The sequence below is a fragment of the Zingiber officinale genome, chromosome 3A (assembly GCF_018446385.1).
Source record: "Zingiber officinale cultivar Zhangliang chromosome 3A, Zo_v1.1, whole genome shotgun sequence".
In the NCBI taxonomy this organism is placed as follows: Eukaryota; Viridiplantae; Streptophyta; class Magnoliopsida; order Zingiberales; family Zingiberaceae; genus Zingiber; species Zingiber officinale.
Window position 1 is genome coordinate 117035814 of NC_055990.1, and position 18908 is coordinate 117054721.

At 32.4% G+C, this 18908-nt stretch overlaps 1 protein-coding gene across 1 annotated transcript in view; it reads right to left on the bottom strand.

The window, feature by feature from the left end:
- Positions 1 to 448: 448 nt before the first annotated feature.
- Positions 449 to 18908, bottom strand: part of LOC122052335 (ubiquitin carboxyl-terminal hydrolase 3-like) — a 49408-nt gene continuing 30948 nt past the window's right edge. Inside the window, exons 8-9 of the mRNA XM_042613810.1 lie at positions 3844 to 3920; positions 449 to 788 (exon numbers count right to left, since the gene is read on the bottom strand). Coding sequence (XP_042469744.1) covers positions 702 to 788; positions 3844 to 3920 — 164 coding nt within the window. The 3' untranslated portion in view covers positions 449 to 701. The remainder of the gene's footprint in view (positions 789 to 3843; positions 3921 to 18908) is intronic.

Consider the following 18908-nt stretch of genomic DNA (forward strand, 5'->3'; position numbering starts at 1 on the left):
TGCAGGACGAGGGACAGTTCATATTGCGAACATCTAGTTCAATGACAAGGCCACAAAAGATTCATCCCCTATGCCCCCTTGAGGTCTGCCAATGGTCATACCCTGCCCCCACTAGAATCTCAATTGGACAAGCTCAGGGCAGTGGTGTTAGAAAATCTGCAGCACTGCAGGATCATTTTCGAAAGCAAGACTGCAAGAGTATCAAGATTGAATGGTTAGTGCAGAATCTGCAGTTGCTAGTGCAGAAGGCCTTGCTAATCATGGCAGCCTCCTAGCGTTCATTTCTGGTTACTTGTTGCAGTAGGGAATTCACGTGTCTTGTTGCATACAGTGTGTAGATTTATCATCACACGTATGTCGCGCTCTTGAGACTAGCTGTTGCCAATTTGTTGAATACTACATGAGATGTTCAAATATCTTGCAACATCCACACAAGCAACAACGCCAATTTCTCAAAACCTTGTCTGCACCAACTGATGATAATTTTGATCTCCTGGTCACTCAAGTCTATAACACAGAAACAACTCTTCATAATAATTTATCGAGCAAGGATCAAATATTATTCTATCAACAACGAACTGCATTAAGGAATTGTAATTTCCTGCTCAACAGAGAACCATCTATCATTATGCGGCACTCCTTAACAGTGGAAGCAAAGTCAGTGCGTAGAAATTGGCCGTCATCTTGAAGCAGACAGTGGATCATGTTTTCTTTGAAAGCGCCATAACATTGAAGTTCAAGGAGTCAGGAGTCATGTTGATCATGGCTTTTATAACCTTTGCTGCATCCTATCAAAAGCACTCATAGCATTAAACGTATAAGCAGAAAACAAAAATGTTGTACATGCTCGCTTGAAATTGGACAAATCCTATTAAGGTCACAACGCAAAAATTGATTCATCTTACCTCACTGCAGAGGCATAAGTGTAATTGAACACAACTAATACATGGATGCCGATTGTTTTAAGGTGGCAGTTTTACTTGACACTTGTGCCAAACCTTAGACTGGTAGACAGCAATACCAAAAATATACATAGATTTTGGCTAAATCATTAAGATGAAGGTTTCAAGACCAAAGTGATCAGCCAATATTAAAATAACATCCAGGATCATGTAGCAAATTTATATCTAAGCTTGGATAAACTGCCAAAAATCACAAAGAAAATTAGTAAGAGTAATCATGGAGAGGATTACATAGCTTTTGACCACAGACCTGAACAAAAGATATGGAAGTTTGACTCACAAATGATATGTTTACAATCATTTTGAATATCTAGAGAAGTTGCATATGTGACAGAAGGCTTGATCATCAAAAACACTAACTTATAGGAAATGAAGATACATATATCTACTAGTGGGAAGTTATCCAGTGTGCATGACAAAGTTGGAGCAATATAGGCGACCACAAAGCAGACACAAACACCGAAGGCTTGCTTACTTGGAGAGAGTATGGAGTCAAAGAGACAGGTAGGGGATAGGATACAAATCTTATTTACATAAGCATAGAGGCAAAGAGAAGGGAATGAAAGAGGGATCCCTCGGTCATTTTTTCCATCAAAAGTGATATGTCCCGATGTTCAAAATCTCAAGTCATACTAAAGTTTTGGTCTTGAATTAAAACAATACTGTTTCAATAAGGTGCCAATGTTTTGATGAATAACCAGTAGTAGATTGGAATTGAACAAGGAGATGAAGTGCAGTGTGTCGAGAATGATTTAAATCTTTTATCATGCTAGGCAAAATGATCGAAACATATCCTTCTAATAAATTATCATAATTCGATATCACTTAGTACTAACAATGTCCCCTTCTTTTGCTTCATCTCCTTCCTCCAAACTCCATCCAATCTATCGCTAGCACTATGCATCAGAGTATCAACACAATATTGGAATAATATCTTTTAAGTCAAAGACCGAAACTATGGCACAACTCGAGATTTAGAAATTTATAACTTTGGTGTTGAGTGATATCAAGTTCCAGTGATTTACCGAAATAATATGTTTCGACCATTTCACCTGGCATGGTATAAGATTTCAAACCATGTTGTGTCCCAAAGAAGAGATTAGAAGGGAAGAGAGGGAAGTGGCATTAACCTAGACTTACAATCTTTTTCTTGGATGACCCTTGTTCATCACCATTGCCACCAAAGCCACCTTCCTAACTTGGGATGGACAGAAACTTGAAGAAGAAAGTATATATGGAATTTTCATTCTCCCCTTGCTCCTCATCCAAATAAACATAATTTTCTCTCCTCTCTTGTCCTCCCCCTTTTCTCCTTCCTTTCTTTTATGTTCAATCTTGATCCCTCCAAGTAAACATAGTTTAAGAAGGGTACGTGGAGAGCTTCCATGTATCAACTGGTGAAAGGAAAACCCCTCTAGGTGGCTAACCATATCACTATCAGTTAGGACCATTTGCTCCGTGAGGTGAGCTACCTGAGCATGATAATAGACTTCAAAATTTGATAATTGATGTGTCTTGGATTGATTTGCCTTGCTCAAATGAAGGTTTAAGGGAAAATTACTCGAAATAGACAAGAATTCAATGGCCAATGCAAAAAAAAAAAAGAAAGAGAAAAGAAAAAGGCTCCTATTGTCAATTCCAGTATCCAATACTCTTCAACATAATTAATAAGCCAAAGAGGGAGCTGATCAAGGTAAAGGGTATGCTGGGTCATAGGAAGCGGTGAGTTGCCTCGGGGAAGTTGAGCCCAAGAAAATAGGTGTTGGACCAATAAAAGCATCATTGCCTATGGATGTTGGGCTGAATGATGAGTTCAGCAACAAGTATTGGATCAATAAGAGTATCCATACCAGCTTCCTTATCCAAAATGCATAATTTAGGGTAAAAAAATCACTTTAAATTTAGATATCCACTTTTCACTATACCATATATCAACTTCCTTATTTTTTTTCTCCCTCCTCTATAATATTTAGGGAATGAAATTCATTCCCTAAATTTAGAAAAGTATTATTCATAAATGCTAAATTTAGAGAATGGATAAGGTAGTTGATGTAAAGATTTTTTAGCTACCCTATCCAAAATTTAGGGTAAAATCTTTGGATAGGGTAACTAATGTGGATGCTCTAAGAGCATTGCGATCATGCTAACAGATGAACATAATAATGAAAGGGTAGTCTTGCTGTAGTGGCAAGTGATTTCTAGTGGGACTTTAGGCTTAGGTCCGCGACAAAAAGATAAATAAATAACAATAGGGTGGACAGAAAGAAAGAATGACTTGATTATGATTTGAGTTAGTGATTTTGGAGGCCATCTCACCCACCAGACTAGTGATTTTGTGTTAGAACCTTTTGCAGAGAGAAAGCACAAAGACAAGATGGATAATTGGCTTAATGTTCACTTGGCATTGACTCAATACAATCATTTAACATAAAATGCTTAATCTGACATAACAATAGGTATTTGATTGCGTTTTGTAAGACTTTGAACTTAGATATTGCTAACATATTAATACCAGAAACAGATGAATTTAGGTAAGTAGTTTCAAATTTTTAAGTCTGGTATCTGTCAGACTATCAAAGCCCACCGTGGACAAGAAATTGGAGTAATTAAATTATGTTTTTCACCCACAGGAACTAGTTTCCTAAGTTATTACTCAAATGCCAACCAATGCTCAGAACAGGTAATTCTATTAAGATTTCAGTATAGGAAAGGAAAGGAAAGGAAAAGGAAACATGAAAAAGTTGTCATTATCAGTCCAAAAAATTGAGAAAGTAATCTGAAATTCTGTTTAGATTATTTTTTGTCCAACTACATCCTTTGCTTAAGGTTTATTCCAACTACACATAAAAGTAATAACCAAGAGACATAGAAATGAATTTACCTGTAATAAGTTATCTGGGGATGATGGACCATGACTTACTGGTTTAGACTTCACTCCATCAAGTTCGTAAAGCTCTCCTGGAAATACATCAAGATTATGGAACTTTGCATAGACAGTAGATAATATGGATCCTTAACTTGTACACATTCATACAGAGTCTCTAAAACATATCCAAACCAGCAACTCAATATCATAAGTCTAGACTTTGGTTTAGCTAAATGAATAAATTGTACTAAGATGTGTTTGCCTACATCTAATTAAATCTTGAAAATTCTTAGTATTAACATATGACATCAAGCAATTGAGCTATGACATCAAGTTTTTAACGAGCGTATGCAAGAAAAATATGGTAAATTTGCCCTATAATGCATATGCAATATGTAAATGCGTATATGTACTCCATATTCTTAATATCCAAGTCATGTTTATCCCAACTCCCAACTATTTATCTTCATTGAGCTTGATGCAAAGCTATAGCACTGCAGTATCCAATTTAATGAAATTGTTTGTTACTAGAGCAACTAATGTTTTCTGCATCCTTTTATACCTCACACCTGCTCTAATAGATTCAATTTACTTATTATAGAATCTATTGGTAGTCTTTCAATATATTCATGTCATCTCAAATTATTCTCTCATTTTATCATCTAGTAAAATTATGGCTAATTTCTCTTGAATATTAATATTCTTTATTGTATCATTTTTAGTAACTTCATGCATTTGCTTTTTCAAATCTATTATATTAATTTTTTGTACATATTTCTTAACAATGTAATCCTTTAATATATAAAGTATGGCGCATGGTGACACAATCTTATAAAAATTTTCTTTTAGTCCAAGGGGATAAAACAATCAGAACTTCTTTATTTAGATCATTCATTCTTTATCATATTAATAATATAGATATCTATATCCATTTCTTACAAAATAATAAATCAAATATCTAGAAATATTTATAGGATTTCATATCTATTCATCTTAGCTATTTCAATACTCTTTTTTTTAATGAAATTATATTTGATTTATTGAAGGGGAGCCTTGGCGCAACGGCAAAGTTGTTGTCATGTGACCAAAAGGTCACGGGTTCGAATCCTGGAAACAACCTCTTGCAAAAAGCAGGGTAAGGCTGCGTACAATGGATCCTTCCCCGAGACCCCGCATGGCGGGAGCTTCGTGCACCGGGCTGCCCCTTTTTTTTATATTTGATTTATTCAATTTTAGTTTTAGATATATTAAAAGCTTTATTTTCTAAAGTATTTCTTCCATAAATCAAGTTTCGAATTTCACATAATTACACTCTCATTAGCTTACACAATATTGTTTATGAGTAATACAGACCAAAATGGCTAATCTTGAATACATTTACTTCATCAAATACTACAAATACAAAATAATAATAATAATAATAAAGATTTAGAACTAACCCCTGATGTAAATTCACAACACAAAAAGATCATGTCATACTCCAAGTAGCTTCAACACTTGTAAGAACACAATGAAGTATATTTTTTATCCTATCAATATAATTAAATTCAATATTTTCCCCCAAATTATCTTGTTTGTCAGACTTTTTTGTACTACCTTATCTAGGTTTTCTCAAAACCTAGAAGATTTTAATAGGAAGAGAAATAGGCATGTAGGACTAAGAAAGGAGGAATATGATAGTGTATGAGAACTAATTTTGAAACAGAAAGAAATAAAGAAGGAAAAGTTATCTTGAATTTTGTAATAACATATGAACTTATACTAACTAATATTTTTCAAGAAGAGAGCACATCTAATTACTTTCAACAGTGAGAACAACAAGTCGCAAATTGACTAATTGGAAGAAGAGATAGAAAAATTTATAAAGATTGTACGGCCGTTATTGGAGAAAAGTTAATCACTCAACAAAGGTTAGTGGTGTTAGTACGCGTCTCAAGTATAATATCATGAAAAATATGCATCTCCTCGATCAAGTGGTGAAAAATAAAGAATGAAAAGCAAAGTATATTCAAGGAGAGGGTAAAAGCACAAATATTATGAGAAATACATGGTGTCTTGAATATAACATAGGATAAAATGACATCAAATTTTAAAAATAGTAGTAGCTAAGAGCATACTCAATGAGTCAAAAGGATAAGTACTACTAAATAAAGAATCTTAGTGGTGGAATAAATAAGTACAGGATAAATTGAAGGGGAAAAAGCAGCCTATAAGTTATTGTACACTTGTACAAATAAAAAAAAAACAGTAGCCAAGAAGAAGGCTCAAAAAGAAATGAGTCTTGATTAAAAAAGGGGGAAAGGGGCATCTATACAATAGTTAAAGAGAGAGGGAAAAACAAAGGATCTTATATAAAATACATTAAAAATGAATTCGATAGGGTACTAGCGAAAGATGAGAAAAAAAAATAATGGAAAAGGTATTTTCATCAACTTTTTAATGAAGGATAGGTGACTAATTTAGCTTAGAAAATTTAAATAGGTTAGAAGAGTATAGAAATTTAAAGTTTTATCGGGGAATTCAAATTTTATAAGTAGAATAAACATTAAATGAAATGAAAAATAGAAAAGCAATTAGACCAGATGATTTTCCAAGTGGTATGGAAATGTTTAATGAAGCAAGGTACTGAATGGTTTACGAAGTTATTCAATCTGATATTGAAAACAAAGAAAATATATAATCAATGGAGGATAAGTACTTTAGTCCCTCGTATAAAAATAAAGAAGACGTACAAAATTGTGCTAATTATAGGACATTAAGCTAATGAGTTATAGTATGATATTTTAGAGAAATGATATAAAAATATTAAGAAAGAAGGCTAATGTGACTCAAAATCAATTCAAATTCATGTCTGAATGGTCAACAATAAAAGTCATACATCTTCTTAAACAACTGATTTAAAAGGATAAAGAAAAAAATCGGACTTACATATGGTATTCATTTTGCAAAAGAATGGAAGGGTTGATAGAGATGTTTTACATTGGTACAAGTAAAATGGTTGAAATGAAGGAGAACCTCAAGTATTCTTTATGATGGTAAGATACCCAGAAAGTTTAAAGAGAGATTCTACAAATCGACGATTAGACCTACTGCACTATATGAAACAGAATGTTTAACTATGAAACGAGCACACGAGCCAAAGATGAAGTCACAAAAATGAGGAGGTTAAGGTGGATCATGTCAACGTTATGCTAATTTATAAATCTCGGATCATGCTAATTTAAATCTATGACTAGAAAGATACTAATTTCAATCTTTGACTAGAAAGATACTATTTCTATCATGTCAACGTTATGATGTAGGGTGACAGTGACAAATTAGAAGTTGAAGGAAGAAAGAGATGAAGCAAAGAAAAAAGACATTGTCTGTGTTGAGTTATATTGAGTTTTGATAATTTACTGAAATGATATATTTTGACTATTTCATCTAGCATTGTACAAGATTTAAAACTATACTCGATACAAACAATGTCTTCTTCCTATGCTTCATCTCCTTTCTTCAACTCCAAATACATTACTAACATCATGCATCAAAACATTGGCATGATACCAAAATAGTATCGTTCCAGAAACTTTGACACTACTTAAGATTTTGAACCTTGGATAAGAGAGTTATCAACAACAAAGGAAGAGTAATAGGATAGTCTGAGATTAAGGTTGATATGCCAACTATGCTTGGTTATCGGTGTCAATGAAAATTCTAATTTTTTTAAGTAGGGCATAGTTATAGGCTTCATATTCTATGAAGATATGTCAATTTTAGTTGATTATGATTTCATATTTTCCAACATAATTATGATAAGGAAACAACTTCTATCTAATTAATCAAATCTAGCTTCTTTAATTAGATCTGCGTCTTCTTTCATCGCAGATTCTTCGTCTTCTCTCATCGCGGAGTGCTTTCGGTAAGTTTTTATTTTTTGTTTCTGTTAATTTATTTTTTTGTTTCTTTATCGTCGCGGCAACTCTCCGACAACGTTGGACGCGTCGCAGGGCGTCAGATGCTGCCGGAAGCGTCGTCGGACGCGTCCGCCAAAGTCCGACGTTGCTTCCAGCAACGCCGGTAGCGTCACTATGCTTCTGGCAACGCCGAAAGCTTTCCGCGACGCTACCGGCGCCACTGGAAGCAACGCTGGACTTCATCGGACGCACCGGACTCGTCCGGCGACGCTTCCGGCGGCACCGGAGGCCTCCCGCAAGGCGCCGCGTCCGCGTCGTCGCGCGACGGCATTTTTTTTTGTTTTGTATTTTTTTTTAGATTTAATAAATTAAAACAATTCCTAAATGGGATAATTTCAATAATAGGATTCATAAAGCCTAATAGGATAATAGGATTCAATAATAGATTTAATTTTTTTTAATAAATATTATTAAATATTAATTTATATAACAGATTTAAAAAATTATAATAACTATTATCATTTATCAGATTTAAAAATATAAAAAAAATATTTTAAATTTTAAAAATTATAATACATATTATTAATTTATATAAATCAGTTTTAAAAATATGAAAATTAAATTAAAATTTTAAAAATTCCAATAAATATTATTAATTTAATAATTTATGTATAAAACAGATTTAAAAATATAAAAAATATATTTAAAATTTAATTTTTTTAAACAAATATCTAATAAATTTTTTAATTAGATTAAGATATATAAAAAAATATTCTCAGACTTGTTAATGTTATATTTCATTATTTTGTATCGTATGGTAAAATTAAATTTTATTATCATGTTATGTTGTTATATATAATTTTTTCAGGTTATCTATTATCATAATGGCAAGCAATCCATCTTCGACAGCAACTGTCACTCAACCCGAATCCGGGATTCTTAGAAGAAAGTCAAATGACATTGGATGGGAGTTTGTGATATTGATTGATCCTAAGAACCTCGACAAAATTAAATGCAAGTTATGTGGAAAAATAATGTAGGGGGAGTGTATAGGATAAAGGAGCACATTGAAAATATACCTGAAAATGTATCTAGTTGTCGAAAAACATCTCAAAAAGACAAAAATAAATGCAAACAGGCTATTTTAGAAGGGAGAAACAGAAAGAAGAACAAAATAATGGAAGAACAAAGTTGTAGAGCAGAGGTGGCTATTTCTCTAGACGAAGAAGAAGGTCTTGAAATTGAAGGGATGGATGGAATTAAAAAACCTCTTCCACTTGGCCCCATGGATAGATATGCATCGGCAATTGCTCCAGAAAATGCAGGCTCTAGTGGAACTAAAGTGTTTCGCCAAAAAAATATAAATAAGGTTCTTTTCAAAGAGAGAACTCAACAAGTTCAACAATATGTTGGGAGATGGGTTTATGAAAATGGAATCTCATTCAATGCTGTTGATAATGATAGCTTTAAGCAACTAATGGAGGCAGTGGGTCAATTTGGATCAGGATTCAAGCCTCCAACTCAATATCAACTTAAGGAGCCACTATTGAAAGCCGAAGTTAAAAGAACAAAACAATTACTGAAGAAACATGAAGAAGAATGGACAAAGAATGGATGCTAGATCATGAGTGATAGAAAAAGAAGAAACATCTTAAATTTGTATGTTAATTGCAAGGAGGGTACTATATTTTTAGAGTCTAAGGAGTCTTCAGACGAGGCGCATACAGCTGAACTTATTTTGAGTATGTTGACAAGTGTGTTGAACAAGTAGGAGCTCAAAATATTATTCATATTGTAACAGACAATGCCACCAACAATATGGTTGCAGCTAAATTGATGAGAGAAAAGCGACCTGGGATTTTTTGGAGTTTATGTGCAACTCACACGGTTAATCTCATGCTTGAAAGTATTGGCAAACTTCCACGATATAAAAAAGTTATTGAGCAATCCAAGTCTTTTACCATTTTCATCTATGCTCACCATAAGACTGTCATTGATGAGAAGTTTCACGAAGACGAGAGACATAGTCCGGGAGTTACCAGATTTGCATCAAATTTCCTCACATTGCAAAGTTTGATTGAAAAAAAAAAAAAACTAGTTTAAGGGTCATGTTTACAAGTGATATGTGGGAGAAACGTAAATGGTCAAAAACAAATAAAGGAAAATTGGCTTACTCTACAGTGATGAGCATGAGTTTTTGGAATGGTGTGACACTTTGTTTGAAAATATTTGCTCCTTTGGTAAGAGTTCTTCAATTGGTAAATGGAGATAGAAAACCATCGATGGGGTTTCTATATGGGGAGCTTCTTCAAGCTAAAGAAAATATTAAGGTGGCTCTGAACAATGTAGAATCACATTATCAGTCTATCATAGTCATTATTGAGTTAAAAATGAAGGATAGACTTGATACATCATTGCATACCACTGTTTTTTTGTTGAATCCTTATTTTTACTATAAAGATAGTTCTATTGCTCTTTATGAGGAGGTCGCGATGGGGATTTTTGAATGCATGGAAACTTTACATGTCAATGAGTTAGATCTACAAGATACAATTATTAACAAGGAATTTCCAAAATATAGAGATAAGACTCGGTTATTTAGAAAAACATTGGCAGCAACAACATATGAAAAAAATAATGATACATTTGATCCATGTGCATGGTGGAGTGCATACGGTGCTCACACACCAAACTTGCTAAGGGTGACATTGAGGATACTTTCATTAACTACAAGTTCATCTGGGTGTGAAAGAAATTGGAATACATTTGAAGGAGTAAGTTTTAAACTTTCAGTCTTTAATTAAATTAGCTATAATTCTTAACGTCTATACTCTATATTCAGGTACTAACTATAATATCTACTTTCTCTATTTTTTTTAGATTCATACAAAGAAAAAAAATAGGTTGGATGCCAATAGGTTGAACAATCTAGTATTTGTCCAATTTAATGCTAGATTGTTGAACAAACAAAAAAGAGAAAAAGAAAGGAATGTCAATGTCCTTGCAAAAGATGCTTCAAATGCACAAGGTTGGATTATAAATGGTGGGGAAGATGATGAAGTTGAACTAGGTTCCAGACTCACTTGGCAAATGGTTGATGAAGCAAATGGAGCAGATAAAAATCTACAACTCCGAAGAAGCTCTAGAGTGAGAGAACTTCATGAAGATGATTTTGCATCCGAAGAAGAAGAGGAGGATCACAATAATGATATTGAGTTTGTGTCCGATGAAGAACAAGTTATTAAAAATTATGGAAAAGAAGAGGTAGAATAAATATAAGTCTATGAGATATTATTAGTTGTGTAATTTTGAACTCATTTTGTTAAGACATGATTTATGTTATTCAATAATTATATTTTGCTTAGTGGTTACTGGTTCACAATGCATTGTAATCTTGAATTAAACTATTGCTACTATTTTCTAATGTTTTCCACCACTAAAGTTGTTTTAGCTTATAGCAAAATTTTAAAATTCAAGTTGAATATATGTTCTATTGTTTACTACATGATTATGATAACTTACTACATGTTCTACTGTTCAACTATTTCTTTTACTCATATTTACTGAGTCTAGTATATTTCCTTTGCACAAAACTGTTAGTTTTCTTTTATAGTTTTTCATTTTTTAGTATTGGAAAGTGTGCATTTATTTCAACATACATAGTTAGATCTCCATTGCTATGAAATTGTTTAAGACAACATTTAGATTTGCATATGACATTGCCCACAGTCCACATACAACAAGGGATACCAAGGAATCCGCCTAGCGGCACCTAGTCCCCGCCTAGACGGTCTAGGCGCTAGGCGCTAGGCACTAGGCGCTGGTCTGCCGCCCGACTAACGCCTAGCGAATTTTAGAACCTTGAATTTAGCATTTACTCCTTCACGTGTTGCATTTACCAAAACAATATAATCTGCAAACAATATGCACCACGGTACTATGTCTTGAATGTGCCGAGTTCGTCCATAATTAGTGTAAAAATATAAGGACTTAGAGTTGATCCTTTATGTAACCCTATCGTTATTAGAAATGCTTCAGTTACTCTGCCTGAAGTCTTTACTCTGGTTGTTACATCCTCGTATATATTCTTAATTAGTTAAATATATGTTACGCTAATACCTCTCTTTTCTAGAATTCTCCATATAATTTCTCTTGGGATTCTATTATAAGTTTTTTCTAAGTCAATGAATATCATATGTAGATTTTATTTTTGCTACCAATATTTTTAAATTAATTGTCTAAGAAGACATATAGTTTCTATTGTCGACCTTCTAGGCATGAACTCAAATTGATTTTCGATCACTGTGGTCTCCTTCCTTAATCTTTTTTTCTATTACTTTTTCCTAAAGTTTCATGGTATGACTCATTAGTTTAATACCCCTATAGTGTGCATAATTTTGTACGTCCCCTTTATTCTTATATAAGGGAATTAAAGTACTTATCCTTCATTGATCAAACATTTTTTTCATTTTAAATATCATATTAAATAATTTTGTAAGTCATTCAATACTTTATTTCCCTAGGTACTTCCATATCTTTATCGGAATATCATCTGATCCAACGACTTTTCCATTATGTATCCCATTTAAAGTTTATTCTACTTCTGAAGTTTGAATTCTATGATAAAAATTAAAATTTTTATGCTCATTTGACCTACTTAAATTACCTAAGTTAAGTTGGCTACCTAAACCTTCAAGATTTAACAGTGATCAATATAAGGCATGAGTCTCAAAGACAATATTAGTTGATTAAGGCTACATACTCTAATTCCTCTCCACTCCGATGTCTAAAATCATGTAGCCTTCAAAATCTACAAAAGATGGTCCCTAATTTGTTAATTTATCCAATCATTGGAATCTTGAATGTGAGTCTTATGAAAACATGTTCAATTTTAATTTCCTCCAAGCATTTATAAATGATGTTTTGCACCATTCTCCCTTGTATATTTTGATATTTAGGGGTCTAAGTCATATCAACTCAAATTTAATTTCAAATATGGTTTAAAATTCCACGAGTCAGAATCTCAGCCTCTAACCTATACAACATGATTTTTGTATGCTATTATGTTGTACTAATATGGTTTCAATACTTATTTATGTTATTAATCATAACATGATTAATTTTTACTTAATATTTTATTGTAAGTAATTATTTATTTATTAATAATTAATTAAATTGCGAATCAATTCTTTTTTTCTAGTTGTATTTGTTGATTAATTTGATTCTTAGAGTTAAAATGCTTCCAACCAATTAAGATTTAATTTTTAGTTTTACTCTACTTCTTTTGTTCCATAAAATTTTATAATCTACTTAACTAAGAGAATGGGAGCTACACTAGTCTTCTATAAAAACTGAGACTTGTTTTTCTTCAGATTCTACAATATTGAAGTAATTTCAGATTTAAAGGTATTAGAGAAATTAATAATGCTTATGATTTGTTTTAGATAATTTTTTAACATTTGATAAATGCATGCACTCATTATAATTTTTCTTAATTATGAGCACTATAGATTCTACAGGTTGTAACAATTACATACTAAACATTCTAAAAACAATTTCATTTCATTCTGAATTATGCTCTAGTTTTATATACTTTAGTTGGTGATTTGATTGATACAATGTGTTTATAAATGATTTCAAATTTTAAATGTTTCTTAAATCTTTATATATTATAAATAAATATGATTCATGAACTACAAGTTCTACATAATTCATGAATTTTTAGTTTGAACATTATAACTTAAACTTTGTTTACTAATTGAGGTCAGTTAATTGTCACCTTTTAGCTTTTAAAATGAATGTAAATTTTTAGATTTATGTAATTGGATTTAAAATGTTCATGAGCATTTAATAGAATCTTCCTTTATTGTACAAAACTTTTGAATGTAGTGAAACAATTTAAAATTTTCTTGTTTGATTTTAATTTGGTTTCCCTTCGTACACATAACAACAATTATTAGAATGATCAAAAAAAATATAGAGATCTAAGCTATTTCAGTTTTTGTAAAAATGTAACATATGAAACTCAAATCGAACTCTAACAAATTTAAAAATTTTGATATTTTTATAAAATTAAATTTGAATTTGAAATTATTTTATATTTGTAAATTGAACCGGATAGAATTTTAAAAAATAATTTCAATAGTGCATATCAATTGCAAAATGTTTTAATAAAATGAATTAAAAATATAAAAAAATACTTGTATTTACTCTACTTCTTTTGTTCCATAAAGTTTTATAATCTACTTAACTAAGAGAATGGGAGCCACACTAGTCTTCTATAAACTGAGACTTGTTTTTCTTTCAGATTCTACAATATTGAAGTAATTTCAGATTTAAAGGTATTAGAGAAATTAATAATGCTTATGATTTGCTTTAGATAATTTCTTAACATTTGATAAATACATGCACTCATTATAATTTTTCTTAATTATGAGCACTATAGATTCTACAGGTTGTAACAATTACATACTAAACATTCTAAAAACTTCATTTCATTCTGAATTATGCTCTAGTTTTATATACTTTAGTTGGTGATGTAACGCCCCCGCCCCGGCCCGGGCGGGCCCCACCCGGATCGAATCGGGAACGCTACCTTAATTACCCATCGGGTTGACGACTAGCTCCACAGACCACCGAAGGTCCTTTCAGCGTGCTTTGTCCTCACTCGCACGCACTCTGGAAAATTTCCCAGGAGATCATCCATCCTCAGATTTCTCCAAGCCAAGCATGCTTAACTTTGGAGTTCTTAAGTTTGGGCTTCCGAAAAGGAAGGTGCACCTTGGTGATATGGATGGTACCATCTAACCTTTTAAGCCATACTTAACCAGAATCTCAAAACCGGGGTATTACAGGTGATTTGATTGATACAATGTGTTTATAAATGATTTCAAATTTTAAATGTTTCTTAAATCTTTATATATTATAAATAAATATGATTCATGAACTACAAGTTCTACATAATTCATGAATTTTTAGTTTGAACATTATAACTTAAACTTTGTTTAATAATTGAGGTCAGTTAATTGTCACCTTTTAGCTTTTAAAATGAATTTAAATTTTTAGATTTATGTAATTGGATTTAAAATGTTCATGAGCATTTAATAGAATCTTAGTTTATTGTACAAAACTTTTGAATGTAGTGAAACAATTTAAAATTTTCTTGTTTGATTTTAATTTAGTTTCCCTTCCTACACATAACAACAATTATTAGAATGATCAATGATCAGAAAAAAAAATATAGAGATCTAAGCTATTTCAATTTTTGTAAAAATGTAAAATATGAAACTCAAATCGAACTCTAAAAAATTTAAAATTTTGATATTTTTATAAAATTAAATTTGAATTTGAAATTATTTTATATTTGTAAATTGAACTGGATAGAATTTTAAAAAATAATTCCATTAGTCCATATCGATTGCAAAATGTTTTAATAACATGAATTAAAAATAAAAAAAATACTTGTATTCAACTTAATAAATAAATTTTCATTTAATCAAAGCCAGGTGTTGAATTCGGTAAATTATTGAAACTTAATATCATTCAACTCAAATAATGTCTCATTCCTATGTTTCATCTCCTTCTTTCCAATCTATTATCAACACCATGCACCGAAATATGCACAATACCGAAATAATATTATTCTAGTCAAAAATTGAAACTCCAACAAAGCTCGATATTTTGAACATTGGTGTCGAACCTAGTTGCTTTTTGACACAGACGAAAGCTAAGAAAAGGCAGAAGAAGCTCAATACAACCTTCTTTAGAAAATAATTCCTAAGATTTTATAACTATTATTAATGATATATTATGTTTATTTAAATAATAATTAACAATTTATTTATAATAAAAATGTATCTATTTAAAAAATTAAAAAATAACCTTAAAAACAAAATCAAGATAGTGCAAATCGCGACCATAGAGGACCACGACACGGTCCACACCATAGTAGAGTCGTAACCTTGCGACAACCTCGAGCGTGGATGGTCAATGTGCCCTTCGTACCCCTCCGTGCCCCCGCAGACCCTAGCACCCTCCTCAACCTCAAGGTGTCCTCGTGAGGCCGCCGTGAGGTTACAACGGCCTCGCGGTCAAGATGCCTATAAGGTACTGGTGTCGGTCCTGTCTCGAAACAATAAATACCACTAGTTTTGGGAAGCATGACACTATTTCAAACCCTGATTAAATCACTTGTTTTTTTTTTCATGTCTAGAAAGTGTCTTTTTTATCATAGTGAATATATTATCATCATTGATGATGACTACTAAAGTCAAAAGTCTGCAAGCATACATTCTTAAGCACTTAAAAACCAAAGATCTTGTGAACTTAAAGTATTTTCTTGGCAAAGGTTATTCACTCAGAGACAGTGAACATTATCTTTAGTCGAGGAAAGCAAGTTAATATTTCCATACATCCTAAACATATGCAATGTTTTAAATGGCAGTTGAGGTGTCCGCCCAAGTAGGAGGCAGACCTCAACCGCACCGCATTTGTGAAAGGCTATGATTTAGGCAGCGATCAAAGTCAACCTAAGTTTAAAAAAAACTTTGATTTTTCCACCTACCTCAAACAGCTGCCGCTACCATAGCAATCAAACTATTTCGGCTTCGAAAGAGAACTGGATGATTCTTCCAGGCTCGTCACCGGGCTTGGGTGACGTGTGGGCTCACGTGTGAGGCGATGGGTCCGAACTCATCGTCAGGCTCAGGCAACTAGTCAGACCCGTCCTCGAGATCAGACGACGTGTCCGGGCACGTCCCCAGGCTTAGGTGACATGTCCGGACGCATTGCCCAAGTTCAGCGACGTATCTGAGGCCAAGCCCGAAACATCAAACAGCACGTTTTTTTAACTTAGGATTTCATGGAAACTCTAGATTAATAATTTTAATCAACTCAAAGCTATGATTGAGATAATTTAAATAGGTTTAATTAAAGTCTAATAAAATTATACTGTTAATTTTATATATATATATATACAAAATTAATTTTTTAATTATTTTAAAAAATATTTAGATTAGTTATTTTTTTATTTTTAGTTAATATATTTTATAGTAATATTTTTTAAATTTCTTATCCTTTATTTAATTATTGAAATTTAATGACGGAGAATGAATAGTAAAATAATATTATGTATAAAAATAATAACAAAAATTCAACCACCTAGGCGGCTCCACCACTGCCTACCGCCATTTAAATGAAAATAGGAGTTGTTATTTGATCCAAGTAACTTACATCCACTAGGCTTAATATCTCATTTTTGTGTGTGATTGACCAATTATTTAAGCACTATTGTTAGGATCGATGTGTGGCTAGAGGGGGTAAATATTACTTGGAATTAAAAAATTTCTTTTTTGATCTTATAAATGCAAACCTTGGATAATCAGATAATCAGATAACAATTAATATCAAAGATATGCAATGGGAAAAAAACAATCAATAGTAAGACAATGTGTTGAACATGGTTTGATCAAGTGCTACTTCATGGCCTATGACTCAAGATAAATTACACTTCAAAATCCCTTATATGAAATAAGTTCCCATTGTAGCATAGACACACACATCTTTCTCGTTTACAAATGATATGAAAGTAATGCATAAAAGATAATTGAGTGCTAAAGGGGGTGAATAGTACTTTTAAAAGTTTTGAGAAATTTTAAAAGCTTTAAAGAAATTATTTAAAAATCTTATTGAAATGAGATGCACAACGGAATAGAAATTTAATTTTTCAATGGTTAAAAAATAAACATGTTTTATGAAAATAAAAGTAATAAAGATAAAAGGTAACGTGATTCAGAAACCTTAAGTCCCTACTCCGCGGCCTATGATTCATTAGGTGAATCAACCCTCAAGAAACAACCACTATACTTTCTTCTTTTTGAAAACCTTTAGAAGCGGAGAAACTTTACAACACTTTGACTTAGTTTGACTCGAGAATAATATTAAAATAAAGTGTAGAAAGCCAAAAGCAATGTAGCAAGCAAGCAATAGAAATATAACTTAAAAAATAATACTGAAATACATAAATATAGAGAATTGTCTGGGATATGAATGTGCCGTTGTGTGCAGAGAATTTCTAGAAGGAAGAATTGAGAGTTTTTTTAATTGCAATGAATGTATGTTGAGTGAATTGGACGTGCAACATAGGCCTCTATTTATAGTTGCAGTTCGATTTGATCTGGTCGACCAATTTATCCATCCTGGTCAACCAAATTGAGAGATTTGATTGTTATCCATAGCAGCAATTATCCTATTCTATTCGACTAACTTCATTCTAGTCGACCAACTTATCTGGTCGACCACCACTTTTGGATTCTAATCAACTAGATTGACTGCCACATAAGCGCTTTGTTTGGTTCACTTGTCAATTATGTCATCTGGTCAACCACATTGTATATGCTAGTCGACCAATCCAAATAAGTTTCGCTATTCAGACTTTATCTTTTTGCTTCATCGAGCATGTGGTCAACTAACACTCTTCATGTGGTGGGCCAACTCAAATAAGTTTCAAGTTTTGATGTTTTTCTCTGATCTTTTCTGGGAGCCACATCAATTGCTTGCCAAGCAAGTCATCAATTAGTACTATTCATGTGGTCGACCACGTCCATATGGCTTTATTTGTTGATTGATCTCCTACTGACTTTGACATCTAGTCGACCACCCATTACCATATGGTTGACCAACTTTGAATAAATTAGAATTACTTGATTCGTGCCCAAACATAAACTAGCTGCCAATGTGGTCAACTAAGTCCTACAATTTGATCCACCAATATTCTATTTTCCAAAATAGTAATAGATAAATATAGAATATTTGAAGTAGATAAAATAACAGTGAATGATGTTGAATAATGATAATTTTGATCAAACTTGATTATGACTTTAGAAGTCAAATATAGTGGAGTAAGTGTTTTGATCTCAGTTAACTCTTGTCAATTGCCTCTTTCACTTTTACTTCGAAACTCCTATTAGTCAAGTTCCTATGTTACAAGAGGCTACCCTTGTCCCAAAGTAAGGGTTGCTCCCTCATAGCCTGCTTTACCAGAAGGTTCTTTTCTGAACTTGGTAATTTTGCCTAGTATTCGATTGTGCTCAACCTATCATGTAGTCCTCAATCTACTGGGGCTTTTAACTTTGTCAAATGTTCGGTCCAATTGACTCATTTGGGGTCTTTTCTCCTACCAAC